The 26,783-nt window shown below is 35.2% G+C and overlaps 1 protein-coding gene across 3 annotated transcripts in view; it reads left to right on the top strand.

Annotated features, from left to right (window-relative positions):
* PKHD1 (PKHD1 ciliary IPT domain containing fibrocystin/polyductin) overlaps window positions 1-26,783 on the top strand; it is a 414,808-nt gene that overhangs the window by 267,123 nt on the left and 120,902 nt on the right. For all 3 annotated transcript variants that reach the window (XR_011529807.1, XM_070584791.1, XM_070584792.1), the window contains exons 53-54: window positions 10,864-10,977; window positions 13,517-13,604. Coding sequence is in view for 2 of the 3 variants with exons in the window: in XM_070584791.1 (XP_070440892.1) it covers window positions 10,864-10,977; window positions 13,517-13,604 (202 nt within the window). In the remaining variant the exon portion in view is untranslated. The remainder of the gene's footprint in view (window positions 1-10,863; window positions 10,978-13,516; window positions 13,605-26,783) is intronic.

Here is a 26,783-nt window from a genome sequence, read left to right as displayed (position 1 = left end):
AAGATCAAAGCTTTGCTTAGAGGCCTACAGCTGCATCACAAATGCCAAACTCAATTTCGTTCTTTGTTCAATGGTTGTCTCAGTAGTCTGATAAAACATTTAAGATAAGCTTACAGTATTTCACTTGTGTGTCCATTCGTCATATGTTTGCTAATGCCTACATGTGCCAAGCACCATGAGAGAAGCTGGATGTATGGAAACAGAAGTCGGGAACCTAGCTTTCAAGAGATGTCTCACTCAAATAGTGGAGACAAATAAGTTAAAAAATAAGGGAAGAGTCACCTCTTCCAACCTAGAGGGGTTTAAAGATAAAGGAAGAGATCTGAAAAGGAACATATTAGTGGACAAGCATTATGCCTTCTGGAAGTTGTAGGAAATGGGGATGTCCGCACTGCAGGATTTGTATGGAATGGCAGTGGCAGATGAAGCTCCTTGGCCTTATACATTAAGCTAAGGAGTTTGCATTTTGTTATGAAGGCAGTGGGTAGTCACTGGATAGTTTTAAGTGGGGAAGTGACATGATTAGATTTGGTCTTAAAAATACGACTCCTGCCAATGTGGGGATGTATTAGAAGGGGCGCAGTGAAAAGTCAGAAGGCTGCTGAGGTTTTCGGGAAAGAGACTGTAAAGGACTACACCAGGGCACTAGAGTTAACGAGAAAGAATGAGTTAGGGAAACATTAAGGAGGTGAAACAGCGCACTAGAACCTAGTGGCAACTTCGATGTGAGGTGAGAACGAGTTGTTTAGGACACATCCTAGATTTCAGGTTGGGAGATCTGGGTTGACGGTGGTGCCAGGATGAAATCTCCTTTCTACCACTTGTTAGTTGAGTGACTCTGGGTAAATTACATGAGCCATCTCTGCCTCAGTTTCCTTACCTCCAAAATGAGAATAATAATAGTGCTTATTTCATAGCGTTTTATGAAAATTAAATGAGTTAATATTTTTTAAAGTGCTTGAACAGGGTCAGGTACATAATAAGTCCTTACAGTGATTTGTTGAGTGTGCAGAATCACACACCTCAAGTTTAGATTTCAGCGGACTGTGCATGTGGGAACGTGTAGACGGCAAGTAGGTTTATGAAAAAGCACAAGAGATTGTGTTAAATATATGTATTTGGGATTCATCAGCCCAAATGCGAGACCAAAGGTGTGGGATAGAGAAGGAAAAATGACCAGAGCTGAAATTTTGGAGAGAACCATTCTTTTAAGGGTGTTACAGGAAGCTGAGCTCAGGAAGGAGAATGGAAAAGAAACAGCTACATAGGTAGAAGGAAAACGAAATGATAAGAAAATGATATCCTGAAACAAAAGGAGGAATTTACAAAAAAGAGGGAGTGGTCAGTAGTGTGAGATACAGCAGAGAGAACAGAGAAAACAGCAAAGGAGGTTGGCCGTCTTATGCCGGCTTTTTGTGTTTTGTATAATCGTGGTCAAATATAGCTTTGACACAAATGTTACTTTGCATGTGGAACAAAGAAAAAATTCAAAATTTATTGCTTGAGGGATGATAACTTTTAATGAATTCAATACCATTTATCCATTCTTTACCAACTTCATTTTTTGGCTTTAATATAATGTTAAGTAAAATTGAATGTATTAAATCTCATGCTTGAAAATGAATCGTTGTCCATGTGGAGTGATGTCATCACATCTTTATATGCTTTCATGGACTTTCTTTTGGATGATGAAATGGAGCAAATAAGTTGATATTAAGGTGAAAATAATTCCTTTGTTATAGTGATTTTCCAAAGTTTCGTTTATAGATGTGTTCCTCTCTCTGTTCCTTTTTGCCCTCCTTCCCTCGCTTTCTCCCTCATTGAATGCCAACTCAGTGCCAAGCATTCTTCCTGGGACTTAAGTCTTCAGCAGTGAGCAAGACAGATAAGATTCCTGCTTGCATTCTTTTATTGAGGGAAACAGACAATGAAACAGTAAAACAAATGGGGAAGATAATTTTAGATGGCAGCGCATGCTCGGAAGGAAGCTAAATAGGAGAATGAGCTAAAGAGAGGTCCAGGTTGCATCTTGGCACCATAGATTAGGTAGTGAGCAAAAACCTTTCTGAAGAGTCAATGTGACCTAAGACCACAGAGACAAGAGAGAGCTAAACTTGCAAAGACAACAGGCTGTCAGACAGAAGGAAGAGCTAGTGCAAAAGTCCGAGGCAGAAGCAGGAATGTGCTTTACATAGTTGTGAGACAGAAAGCCAGGCAGACTAACTGGAGGATATGACAGGAACAACAGACATGAGTTTCATGATGTAGGCTGGATTTTAAGTTATGCCGTGTTTCTTTCTAAAGCATTAAAGAACACAAATGAGTCCGAATTATGCTGAAAATTTTTACTTTTGGATAACCTCATGAGCATGACTTTAACAAGACAAAAATTCATTTAGAACTTTCATAAACATGGAAATTCCGGAGACCTGGATTATAATTCTAGTTTAGCAACTTATTATATAATTTCTGGAAAATTCTCCAATAGTAGACTTGTAACTGTGATATCACGGACCTCAGGGATTGGGTGAATCATCTGTCTCACTGTGTGGTTAAGGGAACTGAGATCCAGAGAGGTTATTGATTTGTTCCAAAGTCTCATAGCTGGTAAAGAGGAAGACCAGGATTAGAGGCTATTTTTGTTACTTTAAATACTCATCCTTCAACCCTTTGCCAGGTCTACCTTCACTATGAGCTTTTCCTGTCTCCATTCAGTAGGTTTCAGTGTATCTTTTCTTCTGATGCATTCTATTCATTCATATCACCATTATGGCATCCATTCTATTGTTATGAAAAGATGTGTTTTCATGAAGATCTTCTCTATATTAGATGATAGACTTCTTTAGAACCTGTGGTGACCCTATTGCCTAGGGCATAGTAGACTTCTGATAGTCTGCTGTGTGACTGATTAGTGTATACACAAATGAACGGACACCTCTAAGACTGTCTTTCAGCTCACTCCCTTTTTCTTGTAACACATTCAGTCTCCCTATACTTAAATGTCAACATCTGTGAGGAAGGAATTGTACTGTTAATGTATAAATGACTACGGTGTTTTCCCCCTGTGTGAAAAGGATAAGATACATTGAAAAAGTTGGTGGTCTTGTACAAATCCAAAGCATTTTCAATTTTTACTCTGTCTAGGAGAGGAAAACTGTTAAAATGCCTGACTCAAAGCCTGTTCAATAAACATTGGTTGTTGATTGTTTTAAAATGTTTGGATTTCTTTGCCCATGAATAGCTGTCTGAAGTCATCCCTTTCCTCTGTGTCCCTTCTTAGATGACATATTCCTATGTTTTAATGTGTTCCTTGTTATCTTAGATATCACTGACGTTAACATGCTGTTGATCCAAACGTTCAACTCAATAAGGAGTGGTAAAATCTTATATTTTTAAAATCACAAATGGAGAATTTTCTTGCGTAGCTTGTAGGAGGATTTCACAGAAGGATAACTAGTAGCAATAAATTTGTGTCTTTAAAACTTAATAGAACCCTCCTTGATCCTCAAGTAATCAACGACATACCCGACATATTAATGTCCCTGAGGACTCAGCAGTTCCTTGTTCCTTTGACCTGTCACAACCAGGTCACATGATACATTGCCTAGTCCCTCAGTAATTATGCTAGGAACTGAGTTTTTATCCTAAAACTTGTCACATATTGTTTTGCAGAGCCAGTGATGAGTATTTGTCAGCTCTGGCTCACATTTGTAGCCAGGAGCCTAAGGTCATCATTAGCACATGACTTTGATTGTCAGGAAATGAAGTACTAGGTGTATGGAAGTTTCTTTCATTGCTTCCATGATTGGGACTTTCTCAACCCTAAAGAAGAAAAATCCATACACAGTTTATTGCCTTCCAAACTGACAGTTCTGTAAGGCTCATTGGATGATTAAGTAATAAGAAGGAGACAAACCAGAGGAAAGTGTAGATTAAAACATATCCTCCAGCCTAAAGCCACAATACCCAGAGTCGGACTCATTGAGTAGGCAGAGAGAATCTTGTGATGATGTTTGTTTACAAATCATATATTAAGTAAAAAAATATATATGTGTGTGTATATATATATATATCCTCTTTCAAGTTTAACTATGATTAGAAAATAATACAAATAATCACACATATAATGTGTAAGTATGAGTACAAGTGTACATAGATATCTGCAAAATTGATGATTTATAAATTAGCTAATATGGATCATCAGTCAACAAATAAGGTTCTGTTTACACTGACAGTTCTCTAATCAAACTACTAGTTAACTGATAAAATAAAAAGGTGACATCAAAGGGATGTGACTTTTAAATATTGCACTTATTTAACTATAAGGGCTAAAGCATAAAAGCTTTGTTCTTTACAGGTTCAGGAAACACTGAACTCAATTTCTGTGAGTGTCTGGTAGCCCACGGTTAAATAATACATATTTCAAAATGAGATTAAACATAGAAATATCTGTTTATTTCCAGGTGCATGTTAGTTTTCCAACAGGTAAACATCACATTATACTTGAATATATGTATGTGTTTCAAGCAAAACACTGATACAAGAAATGATTCTTCTGTCTTATTGGGCTGTTAGTTAGTCTCTGCTAAACAAATTTACAGTAATCATCTTTCCTTTAATTTAATATTTTCCAAATCAGTGTTTCTTAAACTATATTTTGGACTCTTGAACTTCTATGACAGTAACATAAAATTCCTTAGAAATTTATTAATTATTTTAAAATTATTAAATAGCTAATTATATAATAAAATAACATATTATTTAGTGAATTATTTTTGCATGGAAAAACTAAATAATTTTAAGCAAATAGGTGAATAAGTGAATGAATGAGTAATTTGTTTTCTTAGTGAGAGAACTCTTGTAAGTTTTCAAACTCACAAGATAAACTTTCAAGAGAAAACTCTTGAGTTTGAGAGGAATTTAATTGTATCCCTTGAAATTCCTTGGGCTGGACATTCAAATAATTGATCACCTAATATTTTTGTCTTTGAAATGTCTAGTTTAAAGCACTTTAGGAATAGGACATTACTTTCTACAAAGAGCTTACCTTATTTTTTTAAATTTCCAAATTTAAATGTTAATTTTGAAATGTTTCATTTCTCCATTGTTACTACTACTATTTTTTACTATTATTGTTACTAAGAGCCAACTTTTTTTTTTTTTTTGCTGAGGATGATTAACCCTAAGCTAACTTCCACTGCCGATCTTCCTTTTTTTGTATGTGAGCTGCCACCACAGCATGGCCACTGACAGATGAGTGGTGTAGGTCTGCACCTGGGAACTGAACCCTGGCCACTGAAGCAGAACGTGCTGAACTTAACCAGTAGCCCACCAAGGCTGGCCCCAAAGCCAACATTTTTAAAAGCATGTATTATATGCAGACACTGAGCCACATGTCATTAACATGCACTAAATCATTTAACCCTCGCAAAAAGTGGATGCTATTATTGTGCCTATTCCATAGCTGCAGACACAGAGGCTTACAGAAGTGAATCAACTCAACCTTATTTATGAAGTTTTAAGGATTTTTATACATTTTGCGAGTATGTGAATTAAAGAAATATGTATTAACTTTTATTTTAATATTCTGTCAATTGTTGATAAACTAAGAGGCCTCGTTGATGGTAAAAATTTGTCAGTCTGAATAAAATTACTCTCTGAGGGGTTAAAGATTATCATTTGATAATGCCTACTGGTTATTCCTCTAACCAATTCTTATTTCATTGAGCTGAATGCCCTTCCATCCTCCTCTTTTTTTCTTTTCACGTAGGATTGATTCTATTGGGGAGGGGTGTTTTAGGGAAAAGTGGGTTAAATATGCACTGGGAATTAAAAGCTAATTCAGAATAAAATATGCTTCACAATTTAATTGGTTCAGCACTATTTGCCACTTTGGGTCTGATAGTAAGAATGTTCTGAGTCTCTTCTCTGAGGAAAATAGCTACAGCAAGACGTGAGAAAAATAGTTATGCTCCAATTAGAAGCTCAACTTCCAAAGTCATCAACATGTAACCTACATCCGAGGATAGAAGAAAATGTGAAAAGTTGATTTTGGAGGATAATTTCTCAGCCTGTCTTTCATGTGCAATCATGACATTTATGGAATTTCGAAGTTAGCTTGGACAGAAATACAAATCATTTAAAAATACAATTTGTTGCTTTGGATTTAGGACCTGAAAAAAAGTTGGTCAGGGAGACATGTCTAAAATTTTGGTCAGTATACCTTGACTATATGCCATTTTTTATGTATCGATAATACCTCAGTAAAGCTGTAAAAAAAACTTAATGGCATGGAGAAGCAGAAAGACGAATATAATTTTGTCAGTTTCCATTTTTTTGATCAATAAATACTTATTAATGAGTGTCCGTGAAGCATAACAATCAGTTAATAAATTTTGATTTATTGTGAAGTATGACACACATGTACAAAAAAGTTTATAAAATAAAAAATACACAGCTCAAACGTTATAAACTCATTCTAATGAATATCTAGTGGGATCTCATTATTGTTTTAATTTGTGTTTCCCTAATTTTTAGTGTGATTGAGCACTTTTGAGATTTTTATTGTCTATTTGATATCCTGTTTTGTGAAGTACCAGTTCTCTAGCCCCTTTTTATGATGGATTATCTGTTATATTGATTTAGCTTTTATATTGATTTATTAAAGTCATTCATATATTTTGGAGAGTACCTATTGTTGGTTATATATATTGCAAATATCTTTGCCCACTCTGTGGCTTGCTTTTTCACTCTTTTAATGGTATCTCTAGATAATTGGAAAGTCTTTATTTTAATGCAATTCACTTTATAAACATTTTCCAATATGAATTATACATTTTGATTGGACTATGATCAGCATGCATACGCTATATGATTCCAATCCTTTTAAGTTTGTTAAACGTGCTTTAGAATCATTATATGTCAATGTTTGTCAGTGTCTTGTATGTGCTTGAGAAGAATATGCTTTCTTTGCGGGTCTAGTTTTCTATCTATCCCTACTATGTCAAGGTGGCTCATTGTATTATTCAAAACTACTCTATCCTTACTATTTTTTGTTTATTCTAAAAGCAGTTCTATTTAATTTGCCTCTGTTATTATAGGTATATCTAGTTTTCCTTATAATTCTGTCAATTTCTGCTTTATTTATTCTGAACCTGTGACGTTAGGCACATACATGCTTAAAATTATTATAATATTGGTGAAAGGAGTCTTTTTTACTGTCGAGTATTCCTCTTTATTTCGAATTGTTTTCTGAAAGAGGATTGGTTAAAATTACCTAGTTCATCATTTCTGGGGTAAAATATAAATGAACTCTGCTGGTGGTGCAGAGCTCCCTCTCTCAATTAGCCTGCTGCTGAGAGAAGGAAGCGGTCAGGCAAAAGGCACAGAACTGTTCTATAAGTACTGAGTATACCACTGAAACGTGGTCTACTGTGATGGCCCACAGAGCACTGCTCAACCCAGACTTGGGGCACAAGGAAGAATGCCAGAAGAGGTGGCGTCTGAGCTGGATTTGCGTTTCTTTAGGGACTTAGGTGGCTCAGCTATTGAGCAGGTCAAGGAAACTGGGGAAAAAGAAAGGGGTTCTAAGCGGACAAAGATGTTTCTGATTGTTTGCTATTTTGAAGCATTTTCAAATGTTTGCTATTTTAAGTAGATAACACTACAGCGAAGAACTTTGGGCATTAATCTTTGTCCAGATTCCACACTATTTCTTTAGGACAAGTTCCTTGAAGGAGAATTATGGCAGCAAGGGGCACGAGCATTTTATGCAAAAAAGAGGACATTAGTTCAAGATCCTAGAAGGCTTTTAGAAGTAAATGACAGTGGAACCAAGCTTCGACAAGCTTCGAGGGATGATTAGGAGTTAGGACAAAGGTGAGAGATATAAAAGCCTGAGGAATCTCCTGTGCACAGATGAGAGAGAGTAGAGGGAATGGTAAGTAATTCAGCGTGGGTTGGCTCAGTTCCAAGGTGTGGGGAGTCATGTTGAGAGAGCGGGCTTAAGTGTAAACTAGGTTTATGCTTGATTCCATCAAAGAGGTTTAGTTAATAAAATAATATAAGGTCCTTTTCTTTTTTTCTTATCTTTGAAGTTCATGGAATCCATTTGTACCATATTCCTGTAATCATTATAAAGGTTACCTTTCTTATACCAGAACTTATTTTTCTTCCACCTCCCCAGGTGACTTTAGCATCTGGAACACATTCTGTTTGCCCTCCACTGCCCACCATCATATGGGTAACAGCCACTTCCCTTTCCTTCTTTCCTATTCCTCTATGTCCACGGGTCCTAGGATGGTACTTATTAAGTCATAATTAAATCACTTATTAAGTGCTAAACCCAGTTTCACCTCTTATTGGCTGTGTAATTTCTGACAAGTTAGTTAACCTCTCTTTGTCTCAGTTTCCCCATGAGAACCTCAACAGTATCCACCATCAGGTTGTGAGAACTGAATGAAATCATGTACGCAAAAATACCTGGCGTGTCTTTGCAGCACAACGACAGTGATTTTCCCTCCATCATAGGCATCAAAATTCATCCAGGTTGAAAATGTCTTTTGCCACAGTTTAGAGCAGCTTGGATAAGCTTTAAAAGGGAGAGCCAGAGAGGAACAGCTCTATTCTGAGAGCGTTCTCCGAGGTGGCTGCTGTCATTTGGGGACAAAGCCCAAGCTGGTGAGAGCTCTTCATCTTTCTTTGATTGCTAGACTGGAGAATAAAATGGGGAGCCAGGCTTTAGGGCTTTCCATTCACCAGCTTTTACGAATTCAAGATACACAGAATTTTAATGTGGAAATAGCGCATATTTCCGTCTCTTCGGTCACCCTCGCCTTCTCTCTACTCAGTCCCTATCCTCCGTCTTTCCCTTCCCCCACACCGCAGAAAAGAATCCAAACTCTGGTCATTTCAGATACCAGAAGATCACGGCAGGCTGACTAATTTTGCCCAGACTTTCTACGAAAGCTGCACATGTGCTGCCATTCGGGTTGCATAATTGATTTCATCTCTGATTTTAGAGGAACGCTGAACTCTTTTTGTGGGACTCTGCATACATTTCTCTAGGGCAGAAACTGTCCTACTTTTTTCTCTCTGGTATCTGTTTAGTGCTAGGCCATTTTGTTCCTCAAGAATCTAAGCTACCCTCTGTGAAATAAATGAAATCACAGTTGGAAAACAGCTTACTGGACAGACTCATAACCACAAGATAAGAGCGACACCACACGCATTTTCTTAACATTCTCCTCTTCTCCTCCTTCCCTTCTTTCTGCTCTAGCACATCTTTGTTTTGGCTAAGATGATCCATTAGTGGCTCAGCTGAGGACTGGCATTGACTACGCGGAGCAGCAGCGTACCTCAGCACCTCATTGGGCACACACACGCAGTGGGGTCTAATCTTTGCCTTCCCATTGACGTACTGTGTGACTCTAGGCAGATCTACTTGCCTCTCTGAGTCTTACTTTTAGCAGTCCCTTCTAGACTAATGGCTGTGAAGGCTAGACTATGAAGATAGGTGTGTGGCAAGCTGCGAACTCACATGGAGCCTTTCGGCTAAGCAGGTATGCATGATGTGTCAACTGGGAGAGTGATTTGACGCCCCCTGAAAGGTCACTTAAGCAAAGTGACAACCAGGCAATTGTAAGTTTACCATTTACTTCATACTGTATTTGAAAACCTCATTTTTGGTTATATTTTCAGGGATTTCTAAACTGGAAAGTCTCATTTGATAGCAGATGTTTTTTGTGAACCTGTTTGATCCGGTATAGAGTTTGGAGACTATCTTTTCACCAGTCACTTTTGAAAACCTGATTCCTTATAATATTGTCTGTACTTTAAGATGTACTTTCTGAAGAAAATAACCTTCATTAAGTCCATATTCACTAACACTACTTCAGCAAATTCTCTAAATAATTCTCACACTGTAAAAGGGACCAAACTCTGCTGCTGACATCCTCACAACAGGGTCAGAAGTAATTCCCAACTACTGTCTGCCTATCACAGCCTGAATGGATTGGGTCTTTGGGCTGCTAAAGAATTTACGCTTAGAAGATAACCCATTACTTGCTCAATAAAACCCTTAGCATAAACAGATCATCATTCAAATTCAGACTCTGTTATTTACTAGTTGGATAAATTCGGACAAGTCCTTTAACCTCTAAGACTTGTTATGTATAAATATTTGAAATTGAAATGAGAATCATACTTACTTCTCAGGTTCGTTTTGAGAACTAAATGCTAAAAAGCATGTAGGGAAATTTGGGGATCCAGTCAGTGGATCCAGGCATGATCCAGCCAATGTATCAACCAGGTTTTGCTGTAAAAATGGTGGGTAACAAATAATCCCCAAATCTCAGTGGCTTACAACAGCAAATGTGCTAGACTTGGTTGGAGTTGCTTCCAGCTTGTGTGTTTGATTCAGATCTGCTATGTGTGTCTCTTCATTCAGGCACTAGAGGCTATTTACGGAATTTGCCTTTCATGGCAGAAGACATCATTTCTGTGAAAATTTGCCAGGCAACTTAAAAGCATCAACTTGGAACTGACGTTACTATCACTCGTACCCAAATTTCATTGGCCAAAACAAGTCATATGACCAGGCTAAATATTCGTAGGTCAGGAAAGTTTACTCTGCCCTAGTGAAGAAAAAAGAGTGAATATTTGCTGAATAATAATTTAATCTCCTTCAGAGTTTATGGTCTCTTATTTTCTCCCCTTTTTCTGTTTCATCTATGTGACCAATGGCTCTTCTTATATAGTTTACTTCATAGCATCTACTTTGCACTTCCACAATTAATTCCCAATATCCCCCTCGCTCTTTTAATTTCAAATTAATTTAAATGATATACTTTTCTTTGTGGACAGGTACTTTAGAAAATCCCTTAGAAAAAGAACAAAAGCTTCTGATTCTCCTTAGAGCCTCAGAAGGAGTCTTTTGTGACCGTTTTGATGGAATTCATATTGATCCAGGAACAATTGGTAAGAGTGTATTTTATACTCTTTTAATAAAAGAAAATATCTTTTATTAATATCTTTTATTAAAATAGCTTTTATTAAAAATGAAATGTGTGTGTGTTTGTGAGTCTCATAGAGAAGTACCACTCATAGATCGTCTACTAAATTCCAGGCACTCTTCTAGGTAATTTATATTCATTATCTCTCTTACCACCTCTCCTGTAAGTAAGGTCCATTTTATGGAGGTAAAAACTAAGCCTCAGAGATGATGAGAAATATGCAGAAGGCAGCACAGCTTTATAGTGTCAGAACCTAGGTTTAATTCCAAATTTGGTCAGACACCAAAGTCTGGAATAAGACTATGTTATCAACTGTAAATAATGTGTGTTATTGATATATTTTTTAAACTGATGGAGCTATAGATTACTAAGGAATGTTTGCTGTTGACAGTGTCATCATTTGATATTGCCACAGTACCAAATCCTATAGTATAATTGGTCCACATAAGAGCACAGAACTGGGACTGGCCTTGTACAACCATGATGGAAGAGCCGCACAACAACTCAGTTTTAAAGGATAGATCTAAGAGGCTGTTTATCAGATTTCTAGGATTTTCTCACTTTCTCTGTCTGGCATTACTGATTTTATAAGATCTCAGTGACTCAGTAAAGTGGAAACAATCATGTTTCGGATAGTCTGAAGTTTGGTAACTTGGTTCCATAATGTACAAGAGTTGCCATATAATCCTTTAAGAGTGCTTTATTGTTTCCAAAGGATCTTTCATACACGCTATTTGTTTCATGTTTTTAAGAATATGAAATTCAAGAATTTTTAAACTTTTTCAAGTTGGAAAACTGGGTGGATCATAACAGGAACACTGAATCTCTTTTGGCCTGTGGCGTCTACTCTGTTCCATGGAGGGCCGCATTGGATTAAATTTTGTGTTAGGAGCGTATAAGGATGCTTGTCCTGATCTACGACTCCAGCCATATGGCCAAACTAGTGTTTTGGTATTTTTTTCTGATACTAAATTGAATAGGAAAGAAAATATTTATTTCATTGCATGCTTAAAATTTTGTGATATCATAAGTAAATGGCATATTTTAATCTAAGTATTATAATCTCCTTGGAAGAACTAAAAAATGGCATCATTTTACGGTAAACCATTGATGATTGGGAATGATCAAGAAATCTGCTTTTCTGGTCAATTGAATTTTCTGGATAATTGAAATTTAAGGAAATAAACTGGTTTTTGTTAAAATTTTTGTTGTTGGAAGTTTCTCTAAATTACTTCATGTTTCTCGCCTGCCTGGCTTACTTAGCCAATAGTGAAAAAGATGGAACTTTTCTTATGATAATGATGATGATATCTCATGAAACTTTTATATATGCATATATATATTACTATTATTATAAAATATTTATTCCAGGATATGTCCTGAAAGTGAGAGTATTTTTCATTATTTACATTTGAGATCATATTTTCATTATTCTTGATTTTAGTTTTATTATCTTCTGACTTTTTTTCTGAATTAGAGTATGGAAAAAATTATGGATGTTGATATAAACAGTTGGTTAGGTTATAATTAAATGAGATTGTTTTAGTTCACAATGGCATGTTATATTCACGAGGCATATCATTTGTGACTTACTGGTGTTTGTTTATTTCATTTATACATTTTTCTGCTAAAAACTGTGAAGTCTCTAGATTTCAAGATTAGTGATGTACAACAGAATGGAGTGCACCAATCTAGAATAGGCAGACAATCTGTTTGGATGCAGGAAGAAAATATTAGAACTTCTATTCAAACATATATGAATATATTCATATATGTGTGTGTTTATCTTATCTAAACATAAATAAATGTAAAGCATTAGGAGTGCGTAATCCTAATTTTGTAACTATTTGGGCTCACGCTCAAAACATTTTTGGAATGTTGGAATATGAGATTTTAAATGGCAGTAAAACATGTAAGAGGAAAGACCTGAAGGAAAGAGACTGGAGTGCATCAAGCACATCCCTGGTAAGACTTTAATTTGTGAGTCTGAAATAAATTATATTTTGAAACAAAGGAGCTGAAGATCTATCCTTTGATATCTGTAAAACAACATAACATAAGGTCCAACCACCGAAAACAAAGCCAATAGCACCCAATCTCTTTCCTCAGGAAGTAAAATTACCCTTACCTTGGAAAATCCAGTGTATAGCATAAAACATTAAAACCAGTTAACTTCCAATAGAAGTGCAAATGGTTTGGAGTCACTTAATGGTAGAAATCAAACTAGTTAGCCATTAGAGTGGTCTATTTCCAGCTTTTGGATTACTGCATGTGGGGTAGCATTCATTTCTCTATAGCTTTTGAGAAAATGAGTTTCATAGCTACGTGAGATATTTACATTCTGAAAACAGAGCACTTAAATATTCTTTTTCTTACAAGGTGGACATGTTCACATATGGTTTCTTTATCAGATATTTTGCATAACCTCTCTAATGAGTTTTACGTATGTGGCCTTAATTCCTCTGAAGGATTTTCCTATCTAACTTTGCTCCTTTTGTTTTCAGGGGTTTATGGGAAAGTTCAGCTTCACAGTGCTTATCCTAAGAAATCCTGGACACATCTTGGGGCTGACATTGCCTCAGGCAATGAGAGGTAAGGAATGAGAGTAAGTGAGGGATGTACTTTTTAGTTTCATTTCCTTCTCCTTGAAGTTTTATTATGATATGAAATTAAACTATAGATTAAGAATCATAATTGAAGGATGAACAAATGGAAAAATAAGGGACTAAAAGAGATTTTAGAAATCTCTGTAACTTAGTAGAAGGAGAACAAAAACAAGTGAAAGGCAGGGGAGGAATATGGTTTATTTAAGGAGTGAATTTTAGATAATACTTGTTTACTGTTGTTAATAAATCTTAAAACCTGAATTCTATGAGATAAATGAAGTATGAGGTGAGACCACAATAGTCTGAGTTGAAATGGTAGCTGGTTAAGAGATAGAAATAAGATAGGAAAGAGATGAAGCATATGAAAAATTTTATGGAATTTAAGACACAATAACAATTAATAATACATTGGAGGCAGTTAAGAATGTAATCACTATGGCCTCAAAGTGAATAGTAACATGAAAAACAAACTGATAGAATCTCTCTGAATGCAGAAGACAAGATTAGGAGATAAAAATAGTAAAAGAGAAAATGTTAGAAATAGAGAACGAAATATAGAAAGTACATATAGGTAATCACTCTTTTTAAGAAGATCCCAGAATAACCACAACAGAAAGAATAACAAAAACTATAATTGAAATACATATTGCAAACAGAGGGTAGTTACATTTAATTTGAACAGATTAATATCAAGAATAATGAGTGCTACATTTCCTCACAACAAGAAAAAACAGAGTGAAAAAAGCAAGAGAAAAACAGAAAGGGGCATAAAGCTTGCTAACCTCAGAATTCTCTGTACAGTTAAATACAGGAAGATGGTGGTGCAAAATCCATAAACGTTTAGGGAAAGAAAGATTATGACCAAAGAATCGGACATCCTACTAAGATGCCACTCACATGTGAAAGCAAACAAAAGATATCTTTCGCATTGTAAAAACTAAAAAAAATGCAAAAACCTAATGAAGAGATTAAACTGAATCTAAAATTGAAGAATAAGAATAAAATTCAAGAATAATATTAAAGTATATAAAGTATATATATATTAAAGGTAAACACTGAGATAAGTTAAATATAATACTGTAAATATGGTTATTAAAATAAGACAAATTCTAATTGTTCTTGTAAAAGAAATCACATAAAGTTTGAAAAGTTAGTGTATTAATCAAAGTTTTATTTATATAAAAAATATATAACCAGTAGGTTATGTGTATATATATATATGTATATATCATACTAATTTTATATATATATCGTGTATTATATAAACAGTATGCATTAATGTATATAGTATATAGAGAGATATAGTTCAAGAAATTGGCCTACATGCTTAAGAGGGCTGGTAAGTTCAAAATCTGTAGGGCAGGCCAGCAGGCTGCAAAGCCTGGAGCGGGATCTGATGTTTCAGTCTGGATGCAGAATTTCTTCTTTGGGGGAACCTCAAATTTTTCTTTTAACGCCTTCCAACTCATTGATGCGTTCCACCCACATTATTGAGGGTAATCTTCTTTACTTAAAGTCAACTGATTGTAGCTGTTAATCATATTTACAAAATACCTTCCCAGAAACACCTACATTCGCGTTTGATTGAATAACTGGGTACTAGAGACTAGCCAAGTGGACATATAAACTAACCATTGTGGGCCGTAATTCTCAGATAAAAATCTAGGTTTAAAATCTGGGACTATGGCCGTAGGAAACTGGAGATGAGACATAAGAGTGCCCTAGGAAGTAACTATGTAAACGTGAGTAAATTCTAGCAGAAGTTAAAATGGGATATATAGTTTCCAAATCACCAGAGGAAAAGAAGAATGAAAGAAACCATAGAACACATAGTAAAATACAAAGAAAGACGGAAATGAAATAGTAAGAGAACAAAAACAACAAAAAGGCATAAAAACACAACAGAAGTAAAATAGTGAGAATAAATCAACTATTTATAAAAATAAAATATGCTTGTTAAAAATGACCCTATATAGAAAAACTTGGGTAATAAAATGTAATCTAATTTTTTCACCAGAAGAAAACTTAAAACCAATTAAGAAAAAAATTAAAATTAAATATTATATGAAATAAATCATCAAAATATCAACAAAGTGAAAGCAAGGACCTCAAGATTATTCACAAGAAAAATAAAAAACACAATAAATGTATAAAATTTGTCAAATAAATGCATTTTATATTAATAAAGACTTCAACCTTTACTAAGACGCAAATAGTCAGGAAAATTTTACACCAGGCAACATAATATAGATATATATAAAGTACATCTCATCCAGGTAATATAATATAGAAATATATAAAGTACATCTCTAAGAAATAGAAGGGGAAATAGATAGAAATAAAAATAATAATGAAAGACATTTACTTAAATCTGTGTTTTTATAAATTAGGTTAAAAATGATAAAGAAAATATGAATAATATAATAAAGGGAATTTAATTTGTGTGTGTATATATATATATATCTTCACCCCAGGATATAATATAATAAAATAATATAGTATATAATATTCTATATATTCTATATGTAGAGAATATAATATAATAAAAATCTTAATAAATTTTCATAGACAAATGATATAGAATGTGATCACACTAAAATAAATGTAGAGACTAAAACATCTTAACCAACAATATTAATCTCTTGAAAGATGAGAGAAAAGAAAAAATAAACCCTCTCCTAAATAATTTTTGTATCAAAGGGGAGATCAAAACTTTATCAATAGAATACTTGGGAAATAACAATGAGAGTATTGCATGAGACATGCCAAACAGGCCATCACATTAAATGCTTTCATTGTTGGATAAGACAGCACAACAATAAGAAAGCCAAGCTTTCAATATGAGAAACCAAAAACAAAATAATCACTAAGTCTAATGAAATCAACTGGTGCAAGATAAAGGCAGAAACTGGTGAATTAGAAAGTGGGAAATTAGTAGATTTGAATTCTTTTTAGAGATAACTGGTTTAATCTCTATTAACTTTAATCATGCAAAGAAAACAGTATATAAAATCAGAAATGAAAATTCAAAATATAACAGATACCAAAAAAGATTAAAATTGTAATATAGAAAAGTGTATATCTATATAGTGACATTTTGAAATTTAAAAAATAAATTATATATAGAAATATAAATCATCATAATTGGCTAAAGAAGAATAAAACTGAAAGACCAAATAATAATGAAAGACATGAAGTTATCAAAGATTTATCCCCAAGAATACATTTGGCTCAAATAAATTTATGGCATGCTCTTTCAATCATTCAAATATCAGATGCTTTTTATGCTGTATAATCTATTTCATAGCATAGGAAAATATGTGACGCCTTCCAGTTAATTCTAGAAAGCAAGTACAAAAGAATTTTTAAAACAGCTGCTAAAGATAACTCAAAAAAAGAAAACAGAGGCAACATCCAAGTATAAGCAAAATGCAAAAATCCTAAATAAAACCAGTAATTTATTAGAAGAAAAAAACGATGATTGATTGTGACTTATTCAAGCAAAAGGATGGATTGAAATGAAATAATCCATTAATATAATTTATCTAAACAATAGAAAGATTAAGAGAATGATCAATTTGATACAAAACCGAAATATGTTTAATGAAATTCAGTGTGCATTCTTGGCATAAACAGTAAATTAAGACTACAAGGATACTTTCTTTAAATCAATGTTACTTAGTAGGGTAGTTTAGCCCTTAGTTGAGAATCACTGCTTTTAAATAATTAAAAAATCTCTCTCAAACAAGCAACTTTGTATTTTATGGAAAAAGTAACATTAAAAATTACTATGTATGACAACAGTCATTAAATATTGTTATTAAAGTTTTAACCAATGTTCTAAGTCAAGAAAAAAAAATGCGTTAGTTGTAACTATTGAAAGGAATCCAAATTATCAATTTTTTGTAGATTATATACATTTTGTCTTAGAAAGCTAGAGAATCATCTGAAAAACTATCAGTTGCATTCAATAAATGCACAAATCAATAGCTTTTTAATATTGAGCAATAAAGTTTTAAATTATAATGTAGAATCTTACTTAAAATTTTAATTTAAAATATCTAGAAATAGACAAGAAAAATTACAGGAGCTATAAAAGCAAAACTATGAAATTCTAGTAAGAGGCATAAAAGGAGATTAGAATAAATGGTGATACATAACATAATTGGAATGGCTCAGTATTTTAAAGATGTCAAATATAATGCAACTTTTAACCACAAGCCAAATGTATGCATTTGGAATCTGACTCATTAATTCTAAGTCTTTTGGAACAATAAACACTTGAAGATAGCCAAATATTGCCAGTTATTTAAAATATATATAGTTTTAATGTGAATAATTACATTGTTATTATTATTGGCACCAGAACAAAAGAGAATGCTTAGTAATGGACCCAGGTATGTATTATTACTTGGAATTTGAATGAATTAGCATTTCAATTTAGTTGAAAACTTGTTCTGGAATAATTGAGCTATGCTTTGGAAAATATAAAATTAGATTCTCACTTTATGCTTTACTTTAAAATAAATTGTAGATGGATTAAAAAAATTAAATGTAAAAAAGCAAAACTGTAAAATTATTTGAAGAAAATTTAAGTAAATATGATGTAATGTTAAACTGGGGAAGACTTGTCTGATCATAGCAAGAAATACAACAACCATATCAGCAAGAAATAACAGACTTGTTACATAAAAAAAATCATTAAAAAAAATCTATATTTCAGCATATCAATTACAAAATGTAAAGGCAAACGATAAACTAGAAAATGTTTGCAATATATATGGTATAGATGGAGGGCTATATTTTTTACTATGTAAAGAACTTTTAGGAATAAAAAGAAAAAAATATGAACACACCGGAAGAATAATCGATAAGGATTTTGAATACACGAGCCCCAAAAGAAGACGTACATCTGACTAAAACATATGGAAAAATGCTCCTTACTAGAATTAAAACACATATTAATTAAAACAATAATTAAATACCATTTAAAAATTTTTAGTTGGCAAAGGTGAAAAAGAGTGAATTCCAAGTTGACAAAGGGGAGGAGATCTAGACAGCCAGGCAGGAAATAATATGTATACATTAGCCTAGTTTTGTAAACAAAATAAAATAAAATAATATTTATGAATGCACATATGTGGATAGAGAAATGTCTGGAAGGACATGCACCAGAGCAAGGATCCCACTTGGTAGCTACTGTTTTGGTGTGCTTTTCTCTTCATCGAGTAGATATTACTTTTGTACTTATTTTAACATCATTTATTTATTTAACATGATTTTTGTGAATTATCACCATATGACAAACATTGAACTATGGTTTGGAGATACAATAACAGGTAAAAAGCAACATGGTCTCTGCCCTCAGATGTTAGTCAGGTAAATATAAACTAAATGTAATGTTACGTACGTGATAAATGCTATGAAGAAGGGCTATATAGGATTCTGAAAACATATGGATATGGGACCTTGAGGCAGTGATAGAGGTTAGAGCAGGCTTCCCTGAAGAATGATTTCAGAGGTTGGAACTGAAAGATAAGCGGGCTTTAAACAAAGTGAGGGCAGAGTATGTGTGGGAAGAGCACCCTAGCCAGAGCAAATGGCATTCAACCATTCAAAAAAGAGCAAATATCTGAGGAGTACTTACTATGTACCAGGGATTGTAAGCACTGGAGACGCAGGGGCAAATTTTAAAAGATTGCTGTCCTTTGAGAGTTTCCATCTTAGTGGAGAGAGATAGATAATAAAAAAGCAAATATAAAAATATGAACAATGCAGTTGCAGATTATAAAATGTGCTAATAGAGAAATAAATGAGATAAGATCAAAAGTAGCTGGAGGGTGTGAGGGGTTCCCTTTAAATTGAATGGACAGGGAACATCTCTCAGGAGATGGGAAATTTGAGCTGAGTTCTGACAGGTAAGAGGCATCTAGCTGTTTGATGAGAATGGGCAAGAGCACTCAGTGAAGGAGGCTCATCCAGGATTGTCCCTGAGGTGGCCTTTGGCAGGGTGGGGGACGGGAAGGAGGTCATTATGGCTGGAGCAGAGTGAGCAGAGGGGAAATTGTGTGACATTACAGATGCCAAGTCACATGGGACCTTATTTAGGTATAAGTCAAAGGGACTTAGTACCTGGTAATGATGCCAAGTCACATGGGACTTTGTTTAGATATAGGTCAAAGGGACAATCACAGAAGGGTTTTACACAGAGGAATTGATGGAATCTGATTATTGTTTTGAAAACCACTCTGGCTGCTATATAGATGATGGTTTGTGGAGACAAGAGCAGAAGCTGAGGTATCAGTTAGGAGGCTAGTTGAGGCCCAAAATCATGGTGGCTATGGCTATGGAGGCAGCAGGGATGGAGAGGAGATGGCCTGCCTGGACATGCCAGTGAATTGAATGTTGAGGTGAGGGGAATGCTTCAGGTTTTTTGATTGGTGGATGGTGGAAACATGTACTGAGATGAGAAGACAGACAGAGGAACAGGTTTGTCAGGGTAGAAGGTGGCAGGGTAGAAGGGACAATGCTAAGTTGCCGACACCCAGTGGAGATATCAACAAGGCAATTAGATACATAACTGAAGGCTCAGAGAGAAAATGTGAGGGAGTCATCCTGGAAGTGGAGGATATCCCTGATCAAGAGTACAGGTATAGGAGAAAATTGGAGCCTGGGAATGAGATAGGGGCCAGTCCAATTTTTTGGACGTTGATTGAAGAGGAGTCAGCACAGGTGATTGAGAAGCAGAGACCTCAGAGATGACTCTACGGTGGGAGGAAGAATGGAGAACATGAGGGACTTGAAAGGATGCCAGAGTGGCTGACCTGGAGAGCAGGGGCCAAGCAAGATAGGGTTCCCAGGAGTAGTCAGTGGTCAGGGCAATATTCATTGTTAGTATAAAAAAAATTTTAGTTTTTACCCTAAGAGCATTGAGAAGCTGTTTAGGTTTCTAAGGGAATCATGTAGGAGACCCCTGTAAGGTAGTCACATATAATATAAGTATTATATAAGGTAGTCACATATAATCACATTTCTGTATCTAAAAAAATCATTCTAGGTACAACGCAGGCATCAGGAGGGGTCTAGAATCTTGGGACATCTCTTAGGAGGTCCAAGCAAGAGAGAGTGTAACTTGTAGTCAGGAGCTAAAGTGGCAATGGAGAGAAGTGGGCAGATTGAGAGACAGGGGATAAAATCTGTAAGATGTGTTGTGTGTGAGGTGCATTCTTGGTGTCTGGTTTGTGTAGGTAGATGGTGGCGCCAATCACTACAAGAGGACTAGGTTTTAGGGTAAAGATTATGAGTTCAGATTTGGTAACATTGAGTTTAGAGTGCCTTTCTGATACACAAAAGGATTTGTGAAGGAGGCCTTTCAAACAGGGATCAATAAGAAACTTTAATTATTATAAAGTTAGCAGGGTGGAATTTGACAGGAGCCATATGAATGGATTTTTCTTATAAGAATGTGTTAAAAACCTCATTCAGTGTCTGAGCTACAGGCTATTTTGAAAGAAACTCAATTTTATTAATTAAAACTGTCCATAGTAATTAAGTAGCTACTACTTATTGAGTTCTTATCATGAAGGCTTGCTAGATGTCAGGCCTCACCAAGCATTTTCCATACATTATCTCATTTAAATCTCTCAATGCTGTAAGTATTATTATCTGCATTTTACAGATATGAAAACCGAGGATAGAGAAGTTATGTAAACTTTCCAAGATCATAAAGTAGAAGTTCCTAAGGCTGGATTTTTGTGGTTTGTCTGATTCCATTGCTTGTGCTCTACATAATAAAAATATTAAAAACAAAATTTCTTAGTGTCGATCCTGGGGAGGAGTACTTTAATGAGTTTATATGAATGACGTGTAATTATCATACTGTATTCACTTTATGCGTAGCCTTGCTTTTGTTAACCATTTTAAAAATTTGTAAAATAATTTGACTTGCAAGAAGTTGCAAAAATTGTGCAGAGTTTCCATGACCCTCACTCAGCCTTCCCTAGTGATAATTTATACAACCGTAGAACACCCTCAAATCCAGCAAGGTGAGATCAGCACAGGATTAATCGAACTGAAGACCTTATTAAAACTATTTCTTTAAACATTGATCTACAATCTTCCTTATGGTAACTCAGTTTAATAAGTCTTTCTAAGATATTGTTATGGGAACCTCTTTATGAACTTTCACCAGGAGAATTAGAGATCTGAATTTATTTGTATTTCATTGATTTATTTTATGAAGAATGTTAGAGTGAAATCTTCAGAGGAAAATTTCATGTTAACCTTGTAAACTTAGAATCATTTCTTACACTACCAACTGAAGCTTAGCAGGATATTTTAAAAACTTATTCTCCTGTGTTCTCTTTTATTATATAAAGCTATCTCTAAATTAAATTACTCTTTATTGTTGCTTGCTTCAGTTGACTTTTAGGAAGACTGGTGAACAAAAATATTGGGTTTCTTGGATTTCAGATAAGTCGAGAGAAGTTATACTTAGATTTAAAGAAATATATTTTTTACTCATTACAAGTATTAAGTATATTTTTATACTGTGACTCTTTTAAGGGTGAACATGTTTTCTTTGAAATTAGATGGTTATTTTATCACTCTTATGATAAAGGTTTTAGATTTTATCCTGGTCATTAGAAGATTTTAAACAGGGCAGGGGAGGGTGCAATTTATGTTTTAATTTGATTTATGCTGTATGGAGAATTGGCTACTAATGAGGACAAAAAAGGAAGCAGGGAGACTAACTGTGAAGATGTTGCAATAACATTGCCATCTTTCAGGTGACTTATGCTGGTGGCTTAGATTAGGGTGGTAGTGATGGAGGAAGAAAGAAGTAGTTAAATGCACTTTGAAGACAGAGGCCGCAGGATTAGCAGATGGATTGGCAAATGAGAAAGAAGGATCAAAGATCCCTGTAGAACTTTTGACCTGAGCAACTGCGTGAGGAGTGGTGTAATTTACTGAGAAGACGGAAACTGGGAGAAGAGTGGGTTTATGGGAAACCTTCCTCAAAGGGTCTTATGTTTTTCTTATTCCTTACCTCATTTACTTTTTTAAAGAAAGACTATATAAAGCATTATCCACTCTCTTCATTCTGCTATTTTCTGTCTCTCAAGCGATTTATTAATTTATTCTGTTATTTATAAGGAAATACTCTGAACTAAAGAGGAAATTAAGTCATTTGTTACCTCAACTTTTTCCCCAGGACCCAGGCCTTTAATTCTAATGTCATTGATTATATCTATCCTGTTATCTCCTATAGCAAATTAGTGATGGTGTCCTTTGGATATACTTTGTTTGTAATATTTCTAATTCCTCTCCTTTCTGCTACATTCTCACTTCAGCTCTTCACACATGGCTCTCTAACAACTTTTGTATTGGTTCCCTAAATACTTGGTAAATGAAAGAAAGGGGTCAGAATTACCCTTGCTTCTCCTCTTTGCCTTTACACTTCCTACTTGTCCTAGTCCTGGTGGTCTAGTGGTTAAGATTCGGCTATCTCACCATTGCAGCCTGGCTGGTTTCCTGGTCAGGGAACCACACCAACCATCTGTTGGTTGTCGTACTGTGGCGGCTGCATGTTGCTGTGATGCTGAAAGCTATGCCACCAGTATTTCAAATACCAGCAGGGTCACCTGTGTTGGATAGGTCTCAGAGGAGCTTGCAGACTAGACTGAATAGGAGGAAGGACTTGGCCACCACATCCGAAAAAACTGGCCGTGAAAACCCTGTGTATAGCAGTAGAGCGTTGTCTCATGGAGATCAAGATGGTGAGAGGATGGTGCAAAAAGACTGGGCAGGGTTCCCCTCACAGCGTCACTAGGAGTCGGATGCCGCTCAATCGCACTAACAAACTTATCCTTAAAGATCCCATCATATCTCCCACAAGACTTTCAATCTCCTCTCCAGCGCACACTGGTTTTCCCACCATCTGAACCACTCTAGCACGTGATTTTCTAATTTATAATTTTAGTGACAATATGCTTCCTAGTCACTAGTAGTAAGCTGCTTAAGGTATATATGGCTTGGTCCTCCAAGTGGCTTCTACAGGAGAGGAAAAATATTGTTTTTTATTGATTCGGTATATTACTTAGCATCTAGTCCACAACAGAACATAGAGAAGACTTTCAATAAATACCTTCTGTGTTGATTAATGTGTCTTTTCTGTAAATCAGAACTTACTGAGCCTTTTGGCTTGATGGCATGCTGTCTAATAAACAAGAATCTTGAATTTAATTTCAAAAATGACTAATTTATTTTGTTTAAAAACGACTGTAATTTATTTTGTTTATTACTCAAACCTCATCATTGTACTATAACAATTTAGTTCAAGTATTAGAAACCAGAGTTGGTGGCCTTATTCATTTTTTGGCTGGAGTTCAGGATCACATATGCAGCCTCCAAAAGAAGATGATTCCTCTGGCCCAATGAATCAGCAGGTCCTACTCTCAGATCGGCTGTTGTGTCCATGCTGGAAAAAGGCATATGAGTTAGGAAGGGAGGATGGAAATAGTATTCAAGGATGAAAAACAGCTTGAGCTTTGTGGGCAGGCGGACTAAAATAGTTCTAATTGTGCAATTAACTAAATATATAATCTTGGGTAAATTATCCCCTCTGAGCCTCAGTTTCTTTTTGTATAATGTGTGAATAATAATGCCAGCTAATAGAATAGTTATAAGGATTAAGTGAATTAATGTGCATAAAGTGCCTAGCCCAGTTTCTGGCATAAAGTAAGCCCCAAGACATGGTAGTTATTGTGGTAATCAGGATTCTTTTAGTTGAAAGTAAAGCAACTTTTCTTAATTTATTTGGGAGATCGTGCCAGGCCCTCCCCCCACCTCTCCTGTTTCTCTATTTCAACCTCATTTCTTTCTACTGAAGAGGATTTTCTGTACTCTACAGGGTGCAAGTGACCCCAGAACTGATGAACTTCTCCCAGCTTTAACACCAGGGAGGAAATTATTCTTTCCCCTTAGTTTCAATTCACAAGTCCCAGTGACGATGACATCAGCCAATAACACTACTGTTGCATAATTAAAATTTGCTCAGAGAGTGGAACTTAAATATTCTCACCAAAAAAAAAAAAAAAAAGTGGTAAATATGTGAGGTGATGGGTGTGTTAATTAACTTGATGGGGAGAATTGCTTCCCACTGTATGTGTATATCAAATCATCAGTGCACACCTTAAATATCTTACAATTTTATTTGTCAATTCAAACACAAATTTACCAAAACACTGACAAAAACAATAAAGCTGAAAACAAAAATCTAGTGGAAGGATTTTGACAAACAAAGGCAGATTGGATCCCTTGCCTGCCCTTTGGGAAAAGGTTTGTGGGACTATAAATCTACAGTTCTTGCTAGGACCACTTCATTAGTGTGCTGGCTGAGGAGAGCAGTTCTCAGGAGAGATGTGGTGGATTTCCTGGAATGAAGGAGAAAGGAAGTCAGGTAGACAGATAACTGACATCTACGACAGCTGTTCTTATTGTCATCATCACTATCAACGTCATCGTAGGATTCAGTTTGATACCTTGTGTAGTCCAGTGTGGTGCTCAGTATGTTTCAGTGGCACTGACAAAAAATAAAATTTGAACTGAAATTAAAAAAAAAATGTTCAATGTTAGTAGAGTTCGGAAGTCTATGGCCCCCCCCATTCCTGTGGGAAAAGCATTTTGGAATCTGGGCACTCTGAGCCTGTGGTCAAATAAAGCTATTATCATTAAGACCTCTCCAAGTTTAGTTAACAAATTCATTGAAGTTGTCCGTGTTTATATATAAATGTCTTATACATGGTTGTAAACTTTTTAAATCAAATTTGAAAGCATTTTTTTCGTTCTTTGTAATTATGTTCTTTTGACCAAAAGTATTATATTTTCTCTAAACTAGATAAAATGTTCATGCCAAAATAAAGGAAACTGTGATGATATTTTATGTTTTTATAAAAGTTATCTTTGATGAGACTTTTGAAGTGATTATTCATGGTTTCCTCTCTCTTCTCATATGGTTTCCATTTAGGTCCCGTTGTGTTGCAAACAGCTCTTCTAATTTTTTGTTTATTTATTGTTTTAGGTGTGTTTTGCTCGGAACAGCAAGGGTCTCTCCTCACCCCTGTAGCTATAGTACTCTTATTACTGTTAATCAGACACATGGAATACAGCTGGGATTCAAATAGTCCTTAAGCTAGGACTTTTTGAAATGGTTGAAGGGTAGTCACAATAGTGGAAGATTGCGATGGGAAGTGTGGATTTTGGAATTTAAGGAAAACTGATACTTGACTAGCAGAACCCTATAGGTTATTGATACTGGGACCACCATTTTGTCTGAAGTTACCACTGTTGCTGTGTGGACATAGAAGTGGAAGAGGCCATGCTCCCTTGCCATCTGTGTATGGTCCTTATGAGGCATAGAATCCCAAGTCTTAAGAAGTATAGAGGAGAGAGAGGTGGTCGTGAACATGTAAGGTTTTGGAAGCCTTAATGGAAAAGGGCAGTTTAAGTTTATTGATGTTTTGAGTATAAAGTTCTTTTGAGTATAAAGTACAGACTATTAATTTCAATAATTCCTTTTTCTCGTTGCCTAGAACATTGGTATGTGCTATGGGATTTACATAGCTAGGCAGTCATATTTTCATTAAATATTAACTAACAATATCAAAGTTGAATAGCCACAGAAGAGACGAGTACAGAATCAGTTACAGGGCAATATTATGTATTATGTCAAATTTACAGCAGAACAGAAATGGGGATTGGGTGTTCAGTGGAGAAGAGCCTCCCATGGGAAGACTTCTTGAAGCCAAAGGAACTCCAGTCAGTTTTTAAGAATGAGTAGACGGAAGGGCAGAGTAAGGGCCTGATATTTTAAGTGACAGATGAGAAACACAGAGCTGTTTCTTGGGAGAGTGAGCAGATTCATCTGGCTAGAGCAGAAGACTTATGTGAGGAAGTTAAGGAAGGAGGTCTTATTTGTTTTAGTTTACATTAGAGTTCACTCTTTGTGTTGTACGTTCTATGGGTTTGACAAACGTGTAATAACATGTATCCATCCTTATTGTATCATACAAAATAGTTTCACTGCCCTAAAAATCCCCTGTGCTTCACAGGAAATAAGTTTTATCTCATTTCAGAGGGAACTTTTCAGAACGTTATGGTCACT

This window comes from Equus przewalskii, chromosome 19 (genome assembly GCF_037783145.1).
Source record: "Equus przewalskii isolate Varuska chromosome 19, EquPr2, whole genome shotgun sequence".
Taxonomy (NCBI): Eukaryota; Metazoa; Chordata; class Mammalia; order Perissodactyla; family Equidae; genus Equus; species Equus przewalskii.
Note: the sequence above shows the minus strand (reverse complement) of the source record. Positions and strands in the feature narration are given on the sequence as shown.